The sequence below is a fragment of the Haplochromis burtoni genome, unplaced genomic scaffold, assembly GCF_018398535.1.
Source record: "Haplochromis burtoni strain Fernald_Lab_line unplaced genomic scaffold, NCSU_Asbu1 Contig_438, whole genome shotgun sequence".
NCBI classification, from domain to species: Eukaryota; Metazoa; Chordata; class Actinopteri; order Cichliformes; family Cichlidae; genus Haplochromis; species Haplochromis burtoni.
Window position 1 is genome coordinate 395945 of NW_024582799.1, and position 9813 is coordinate 405757.

Consider the following 9813-nt stretch of genomic DNA (forward strand, 5'->3'; position numbering starts at 1 on the left):
AAATAAGACCGACACATCAAATTCACCAGGGAGGATATGTGGAAGCCGCTGGTGGTGGAGCAGGTGTGGGCTGAACGGACTCCTCAGACCCTCCAGGATCGTGACACCCTAGCACAGGGGGCCGTAACATCCTTGAAAACAGCCTTTTTATATAATTCTGAAATGTACATTATTTTTCAGTTTTGGATAACCTTACCTTTTTTTTAGCCTCTGTCAGTTCACCACTTACCTTTGTACCATTTCAACTATTCATTGGACTTGAACGACTGGAATTGTAATAAATAACTGGAATAATGGAATTGTAATAAAACCGGTAGAATTTTATGCATCCTTATTTTGTCAACTTGCTGATGTGGACTGTACCAATACAATTCTCAGGGGTGATTTCAACTGTTTATTATGCCCTATATTGGATAGGTATCCATCACAGGTAGCTCAGTCCAAACATGTTAATGCGCTTTTAAATACAACAAAGGAGTCTTTTGGCTGTATGGAGGCAACATAATCCCCTTGAACAGCAGCACACATTACATTGTCCGCCACATCTGTCAGTGTTCCAGACTGATTATATATTTGTATATATCTGACAAATAAACCCAACTGCCTATTAGCACAGCTATCAAGGAATGCTCTGGTAAAATCCTTTATTCCAGCCATAGTGGATGATACTCATCCACTATGATTGATATCTATGGAAAAGTTAATTTATTTAAGAAATAAAAAACCTTTTCCACAGATACCAGAGAATCAAGTTACTATTTTAGAATCTCCCATATAAGTAGACCAGGTTGTTTCAGCACTTCAATCAGGGAAATCTTTACTTCCTCAACTTGCTTCCAAGTTGCTTCCAAAGCACAATGTAATGACTTGCAAGTCATGGAAGAATTAAAACTGCTGGTGCAAACATTACACTAATAGCCATGAAAATAAGAACACTGCTCTTCCTTTTAGTCAATGAACCTTTTAGTCTAGTGACTCTACAACTGCCAAAGGTTAAGAGTGGGTGGGGCCTACCAAATTTAGACATGTTGGTTATTCAGGCCTGAACTCTCTCCTCCTGGGTGAGAGGTGGATGCAGTGCTGTGAAAACCCTTTCCCTCAATAAATTTCATAGGGAAACACCACCTCCTGTTAAAGGCAGTTTCCTGAATAAAAATGTGTTATGAGCATGGGGCAAACTAAGGACAATGTCTGAAAGTAGCTCAGTTAATATTCTTGTAACATTAGATGACCCAGAACTGTCATTGCAAAGTGTAGGATCAAACTTTACAAGTTGGCAAAGAGCAGGCATAAAAAGAATATATAATCTTTTTGATAACGGAAGCTTTAAAACACCCTGAAGTCTCAACATCACCTTTCAAGTAATGATTTCTATAAATACCTACAAATAAGACATTATGTTCTTCTGAAAGCTGGCTCATGAGAACATTTCCACCAGAAACAGTCTGCTGGAAAGGTTTTTCTCTGAACCACAGAAAGCACAAACACTTTGTGACAAAGTTTTATTCTGACATATGTAGGATATATATGGATAAACTTGAATGATGTTTGGGACAAAATGTTGCTGCCGCCCTTCAGAATCTCAATATGCAATAGATATAAAGAGTTACAATATAACATACGGCATAATCTTTATATGTCACCATATATTTACAGTAAGGATAAAACCAAACTGTCCTAAATGTTAGACTACAGTTGGAAGAAGGCTCCATTGTTTGTGGGAATCATTCTGACTTTCTGAAGAACAGTTTGTGCAAACATCAGTAAAACAATCACTCTCATTGCCTGTTTATGCCCTGTCCTTATCTTCAATGTCCTGCTGCTCTGTTGCATCTTAATTGCCCCTTGGGTATAAATAAAGTCTTTCTGATTCTGATAATGAGTAAACAGTGCCAGCAGATCCACTACTTTGTTTGCTTTGAAATGTTCCTGACTCTTTAATACAACACAAAGAAGTCATTCACACAAATGCTGGCAAGAAAAGTATTTTGATTAAGTGGGTCAGACATGAACCTCAGTCTATCTCCAACAATCATAAAGGTTTTTATGTCAATAAAATAAGGATATTATGTTGATATTTTCTGCCGAAATGGATGAAACCAGTGAAGTTCTGAGACTGAACTGTAACTTGGACTCACAAATATTTTGTAATGGGCGAATAAAAGGTTGGATCCATGTGGGAAGGAGCTTTCTTCACTTCATTTTGGCCTGAAAACTGAAGGCTCTGCCTCCCATTCTACTTTTAAATACTCTAGGAACAACAAGTAGGCCTGCAGAGCGAGAGCGAAGTGCTCTAATAGGGTGATATGGTACTACAAGGTCATTAAGATAAGATGGGGCCTGATTATTAAGACCTTGTATGTGAGGAGCAGGATTTTGAATTCACTTCTGGATTATATCAAATCTAACTTGATATCTGAGACTCGTGTATTAGTCAATTTTTTTTTCAACTAAGAGATTAGTCATGAGCACTAAATCTAAAAAATTTACTTTAAGCTCTGACCTTTATGAAACTAAAGGGAACCAGTGGTTTGTTGGGATGTGCTGAGCTCTCTGCTCCTGTGCGTGGGGTGTCCTGTTTCCAGCTCCGGGCGGGACTATCAGCTGATGTTGTTCCTGGAGGAAAGCCCGGCCCTCGTAGGACGAAGCATTTGGTGATGGCAGATACAGTCGGGCCATCGCTGCAGAGGAAAGGAGACCATCTAGCCAATCAAGATACCTGCCTTGCAGCTGTCAGGGGTGAGATGCAAACCAAGTTTAATGTTATTGGGAGTTTACTGGTATACTACGTATGATATTCTGATACCAGACTGACCTTTGTCATCCTTGTAGCACTGAGACAGATCATACAGACCAGTGGGACGCTACTGAAGGACGACATTCACAAGGTAAATGATGTTAAAATAACATAAGCGCTACAAAAGATTAGCCCAGCAGAGGGAGACACTTTCTACAGGCGTCTCCAACCATCCACAGATCAGCCTCTGCTGCAGCGAGTGGCACCGAGCCGCCCGCTTTGGAAGAAGATCCGTGTTTAAGCAGACGTGATGTTTGCAGTTCTTTAAGCAACGATTTCCTCCACCCACAGTGCATTTCTAATGATCCACATGAAATATCCCAACGTGTTCTAATATGTTCTTGCAGCCAGAAAAGAAATTATGTAACTTCATACACAAATTATAGTGATGCATGTTTACTTTTTTAAATAGAGAACGCCCATATCTGTGAAATTGTTGCTCAAAGTGCTGCCGAACATCATCTGTTTAAACCTTGTTCTTCTTTTAAAACTGAATTTTTCAGTGTACAGTCTAATGGATTCATGTGTGTTATTGTTTTAAACTAATTATTAACATTATGCATGATCATTTTACTTGACTAGCAGTTTGTTTTAAAAGATTAACATGGTTATTAATGTGTTATTAAATAGAAACAGGCCGTTTTCCTGCTTATTACACAGAACCTACCCAGGTAATAGAGTAGTAATAACATAGGAATTAGCACATTATTGCATTCTTGTTACCCTGCAGTTCCCACATCATTAGCTTCAGTTTGTGGACCATTATTATCCAATTGCATCAGTTTCAGTGTAATATTACTCGGCTGTAACTGTAAGTGGTGTGGTTAGCGTCGACGTGGAGTTACATGTCTCAGCAGGTCCACGTCAGGTTGTGGCGTAGGGTTAAAATGGGATACTGATTACAAGTTATGATGTAGTAAGACGCGTTTCCCATCTTGTGATGATCTGCAGCTGTAAAGTAAAATGCTTTTGTTTGTTTTTTCCATCATTTAGCATTTTTGGTGTATTGCAGGAGAGACTCTTCATTTTATTGTTTTTAATAACGAACGATTACACTGTTGTGTCCTGTCGATTCCTTCAAGCGGCTCCATGAGGTGGTTCTGCCACTGTGTGTGCGCCTGCAGCAGCAGCAGTCTTGCAGCAGCAATGCATGTGAATCTGCAGGGAGCGCGAGTGGGCAGTACAGCAGTGCTCTGACTCGACGAGAACTGTACAGGTACGATCTTCATGTTAACGATGAGCCACACATTAGTGTTCCAGTAGTGTTACGGTGCTGCTCCTGCTTTTTGTCCAGGTTGAGTTTAAATGTTCCACTGTTGACTGAAGGAATGTCCACACAGTGCTTTATTCAGACTGGACCCAGTCTGACACCACCCTAGCACCAGCACCACTGTGGGCCCCGAACTGGTCTATGTTCTGTAGATGCAAAAGTTCACTTTAGCTTCGTGTTGGACTGAAGGAGCTGTTTCACTTGTATGAATTTGAAGGTTATTGCTGGCCCTGGTCCTGGTCCCCTCACCCTGTTGGCCCCCACCTCTGACCTGTGCTGTGTCAATCCTCAGTAACGGGCGCACCGACAGGTATGCGTGTGGGCCCAAGTGGGATTCCCGCTACAGTGTTTTTAGCTTGTGTGTATAATTCGTTCGATAGTCTTTATGGCAATGGGGCCGCGTTCGTTCGGTTGATAATCTAGATCCTGGGTTATGTTCGCAGGCTATAGTCCCTCTAGACTGTTTGGGTTTAAATTTGGGGTTGACAAAGCTGAATTTGCATCTAAAAACGTGTTTTTGGGTTTTGCAGAGCGGGACACGTGCTCTGTATGGTGTGTTGAGTGTGAGGGAGATGTGTCTCCCAGAGCAGAGTGAAGCAGACTGACAGAAGAAGGAGGGGCAGGCAGCACGACTCAGAGGGGAGGAGCTGAGTGTGAGGTGGAGGAGCTGGGAGAGGCAGTCTGTGTGACCGCAGGGGAAAGTGTCTAAAACAGAGAGCAAAACAACAGGGGTAAAAAAACTACAGCAGAACAGGAGGAATTGGGAAAGAAGGCACAGGATTATTTAAATTAGCAACAAGGGGAAATGTGTTTAAAATTAGAGAAGCAGAGTGTCAAATAATTAGGGATGAAATGATATTAAATAAATCTTTTAATACAGGTGACCACAGACCTGGTCCTCCACAAGCACATCGGCCAGAGTAAAATGATAGATTAACATAATTGGAACCACAACGAGGCCACGTTTGGCTGAAAATTTCACATCTCCACCTCCACGTAGAAGCTTCGAGGACGGTCAATCTCTCCCTGAAGACTAAAGTGCATTAAAATTGAGTTGAAAGGTACGGCTGATGGACTTGTGGAGGTTGAGAAAGTGTCCAGACTATCGCAATAAAAAGACAGGACATACACACACACTCAAACAGAGAGACATCAAATGCTTTTGGTAGAGAAATTTGAACCCACAGCTCCACGGCATACGCAGACATTGAACTGCCTACTAACCCACACATGCAATAAAATCAGCTTGCGCTTATGAACACGTTAATTCTTTTCAGCAATATTAAAGCAGGGAAACTTAACACACACTAAATGCTGAGTTTATCCACTGCTGACAAACAACCTCTCCAGGCTGCAGGACAACAGCTTAACATTCACAAAGCAAGAGACTGGAATGACCAACCAGTGATGAAACAATAAATTTAGTGGTTAGGATTATGAGATGTTTTCTGCTGATTGAGCAACACAAGTGATTACTGTATGAAGAAAATTCTATTTAGGTAATATTTAAGTTATGCATTTCTGTTGTCCCGTGAACTTGGTGAGGTATGAGTTGATTATATTCTTTTTTTTTTTTAAATAACAAGGGAGGAGAGAAGGCTGACACAGGGCCCGGCAGCTGGACCCACAACAATAACCTGAAAATGTCAACGGTGCTGCAGGAAAGCGATCTCACACAGACGGAGACGGAGGGTGCTAAACCCAAGGCCAGTTTCACAACACGGGGGAAATTCCCAGTGACGAGACGCCCATTAAACCCGGATGAAAAGTGAGGCCGAGCAAAAGAATGCTGACCTTGATAACTCTGCATTAACACTGTGAAGGGCAGTGACGGACATCAGATCTACAAACTGAGCCTACAAACATCCAGATGGTGAATTAGAGCACACAATCTGCCTTAGATTAAATTCTGACTCTCACCAAAGGCAATACAACTTTCAGGAGGAGGAAGGAGTAACACATCTATACAGACTCAGCAGACCTGACAAATGAATGCTCTAACAGGGGAGTCATTACCATCATTTGACAGAAGATGACATTAAAACAAAAGGCAGGAGCCTACAAGATCAGTGAGATGGAGAAATAAACAACACAGAATAGTGGACGCTGGAAAGTATGTGGTGAGAGATCAAGTTGCCCTAACAAAACCTGGTCAACTATTGTTAAAACAACCACATGGTCCTTCACATGAGAGCAGGTTCACTTTCTTGACCAACGATTATCTTCCACGCTTTTCGATCTAAGGCGATGGTTCTTGCCTGCTCGAGGTCAAGTCGAAGGGCCTTCAAATCATCCTGGATTTGTTTCATCCATGTCTTTTTTGGTGCATTTCGATGCACCCTCCAATCGGTGGGGCGGGTCAACCAGAGTAGGCCATGGGGGTAGCGGCTCTGGTCCATTCGACAAATGTGGCCAAACCAACGGAGTCGGCGGCGCTGGATTAGGTCGCCGATCGTCGGTTGGCTGCCGCAGCTGGTGAGGATGGTGTCATTCGAATGACGGTCGCGAAGGGAAACGCGAGAATGCATCTAAGGCAACGCATTTAAAGTAGAATGATCAGGGTTCGGTAAAGGCGGATCTTTGTCGCCAATGAGATGTTGTTCTTCTTCCAAACGCACCAGCGCAGGGAAGCGAACGCTGCCGCCGCCTGCCCAATTCTGGAGCGTATCTCCACTGATGATGCCACTTTCTTCTCCTCGACGAGGGACCCCAGATATTTAAATTGTTGGACTTGTTTGATCTGCACACCGTCGAGGTGGACGATCGCTGGTGAGCCGTGGTGGTCAGGACTTTGGTCTTCTCGGCGTTAATCTTGAGTCCGTACAATGTGGAAGTGAGTCGCCTCGGTGTCGTCTTCGGCAAAAATGGCGCTATCGTCAGTTGGACATCGTCAGGGTGGAAAAAGGGTTGGTGTGACCAAGCTGTGGTCTGGCTTGTTGTATGTACATTTCAAAATGATACAGCTCTGGATGGGCCAGTTACCAGGGCATGGAAGGATGACAGACAAATGAGGACAAGGAATTTTCCTCTGGGTGAGTGGTTGACTGAAGCGTGCAGAAAATAAAACTATTATTTTATCATTGACTGGTAACTGATTGATAATTGGCCACATTCACAGCTGTATTAACTCGTTGTGGATGCAGTCTATTTCATGTTTAAGGACTCTAATTAACAGATTGAAAACAGTGACACTAAAGGAAGAAGATGCAGTGCCACACTATCAGATGGCAGTGATGGTTGGGCTCAGTGATGAATCAGGTGACCTGGATTCATGGCTGAATCAAGACATAAATCCACCTGCTGTGGTCAGTGAGGGAAAGACAGTGGGGAAAAACAGAGTTGCAAATGTGAAGTTCATGTTAACACACGGGTTTGTTTGCAGGCAGTTCTGCGGATGCAGGCTCTGGGCGGAGCCAGGAGTTCAACAGGTTTAGGATGATAACTAAATTGATTTAACACAGGGTAGCAGAGCTGGAGCAACGACACTCGAGAGGAGAATTTCTGATGTTTTGTGAAAGATGATGTTACGAATGTTTTCTTTTAATTTACTAGTTCCGATGAATTGACACATGGAAGTGTGTCAAAAAACGGGGGAATTTCATGTTTAACATGACAGTTTTTCCTGGGATCATTTTTGTGACTTTATTTGTGTGTTTAACAATTTTGCTCACGCTTGCCTGAGAAAAAGTAGATAAGAGGGGACCATCTCTAGTGGAAAGTTACTGAGACACTGCTGTTTAGACTAGAATGAGAGAGCTTTTGTAATAAAACTGTTACACCACCATTTTGAGATCCGCGGCAGTGTGTCATGCAGGACGCATCTCCCTTCTAGAAGTAATGTGAAATAGTCGGGCTATATAAATGTGAAATAAAGTGTTAAATGGTCTGCTGAGCAGTGTTTTTGCCTTTCACAGGACCAGCAGATTTAAGGAAAGAGGGAAAAAATGGAGACAGGAAATGATGTCATGAAGAGCAACAGCAGGTGGTGCAGCATGAAGAATAAAAAGGTTTATCAGTGTAATCAAGGCCACTGATATCCATGACACGCTTCATGGAAACAAAGTTGTTGCTTTCAGCAGTGTCCTGTTGAGAAAGTAGGTCAGAGTAGAAAGACAGACGCCCTCTACTGGTAAGATCAAACTTTCCCTTCATAAAGTAAACAGCTGGGGCTGGATCAGGTGACCCTGATTATGCTGCAGTGGCCTTATATGCAAAATATACATGAATTTCTCACAAAAAGCCTGATTTTCTAATGTGATCGTCACAGTCTGAGCTCCAGATTATCTCAGCAGCTCAGTCATATATTTGTACAAATGCACATGAAGTATTACTACACAGTCTCTGTTAGAAATGTGTTTTTCTCCTATATATGATAAATAAAGAGAGTATTACAAGGAAACCGAAGCTTTCTGTCTGTATCAGCAGGAATCAGCAGCTGAGCCTGCAGAGGACGCCAGCGCGAGCGATAACCAGCTGCCCAGCTGTGAGGACGAACCGCTCGAAGCTCTTCAAGCAGGAGACTCGACAGCAGTGGCAGACTCTGAAGACGCAACAGAAAAAATAAAGAACAAAACTAAAGAGGACGTGACAGACGTCCAATAGGAATAAAGAGAAAGCTTGATGTAAATATTAGCCTGTAGAAGGCAAACCAGTAGTGACCCTTGATGACTGCTTAGATATTGTTATTTCAATAATAATTTGTTTCTTCGTTTAATGCAGTTTGATGAAAAGTTCAAATACAGTGTAAAAGTAGTGAGCCTCGCCTCGTTTCTTTCCATTTTCCAAGGAGTCAAACTTTTCTTTTTTAATCTTTTTCCTTTGGCTGCTTTTTCTCTCACTCTTCAGTTTAGACCTTCTACCCGATAATTTCCTGAGGAATCTGGTTTGTTTACTTGGCCACATAACATTGACTAAGAATTCATTCAAGCCTCAAAAAGCTCCGTACTCCAGGGATGAATCAGTTATTGAAACCGCAGCCTCCTTTGATGCGGGCTCACTTGTGTACCTACAGCTGCAGCAGTGGAGACTGTCAGGAAACTGAACCAGGGAGTGGAAGTAGGGCTCTTGGCTCCTTCATAGTGAGAGCACTAAGCCACAGACACAGATATGTGGATAACACCTGGGTCAAAATCAACATGCAAGACGTAAAAGTTCACATCAACTTTGTTCTTCTGCTGTTTTAAAAAAAGTAACAAAGTCGAAAAACTCCAGTTTTCACTGATTTCTTTGTCTTTTTTCATTTTCAGTATGTTTCTTATTCTTATTATTCCAACACATCTGCCTTCAACCTTTAGGAAGCACACAGTGTCTGATGTTTTATTTTAATTTCACTAAAACATTCTAATAAATAATTTCTAATTATTGCTGTAACTGAAAGTGTGAAAGACTTCAGGGCTGGGCTGATGCTTCAAGATCCTAACGACGTCGCTGATGTGTGATCAGGCTGCTGCTGTTACCTCAGTGAACTCTTGTCTTCTTTGGAAATTACAAACTGACACAACTGCAACTTCACAATGCCGAACTTAGCAAAGTGTGAGGAAAAACCCCAGAACAAGACAGACGGATGTTTTCCTCGCAGCTGTTTGGAGATGATTAAAATATTCTGCAGCAGCTCCTTTTTCAGCGTCTGCCAACAGCTTCAAATATTTAGCAGCATGATATCAACTATTTAGATTGTCTGCAGTAGATACTACTACACCCTCAATACCCAAGAATCACCTTCAGCAACTGGAAACAGCTGTGAAAG

The 9813-nt window shown here is 42.1% G+C and overlaps 1 protein-coding gene across 1 annotated transcript; it reads left to right on the forward strand.

Moving 5' to 3' along the window:
* The first annotated feature begins 2452 nt into the window (after nt 1-2452).
* Nucleotides 2453-4628, forward strand: LOC121812114 (proline-, glutamic acid- and leucine-rich protein 1-like). The gene is made up of 5 exons (XM_042213357.1): nt 2453-2739; nt 2833-2888; nt 3880-4013; nt 4285-4377; nt 4598-4628. The coding sequence occupies exons 1-5, from the start codon at nt 2508-2510 to the stop codon at nt 4626-4628; spliced, it is 546 nt and encodes a 181-aa protein (XP_042069291.1). The 5' UTR covers nt 2453-2507.
* The last annotated feature ends 5185 nt before the right edge of the window (nt 4629-9813 follow it).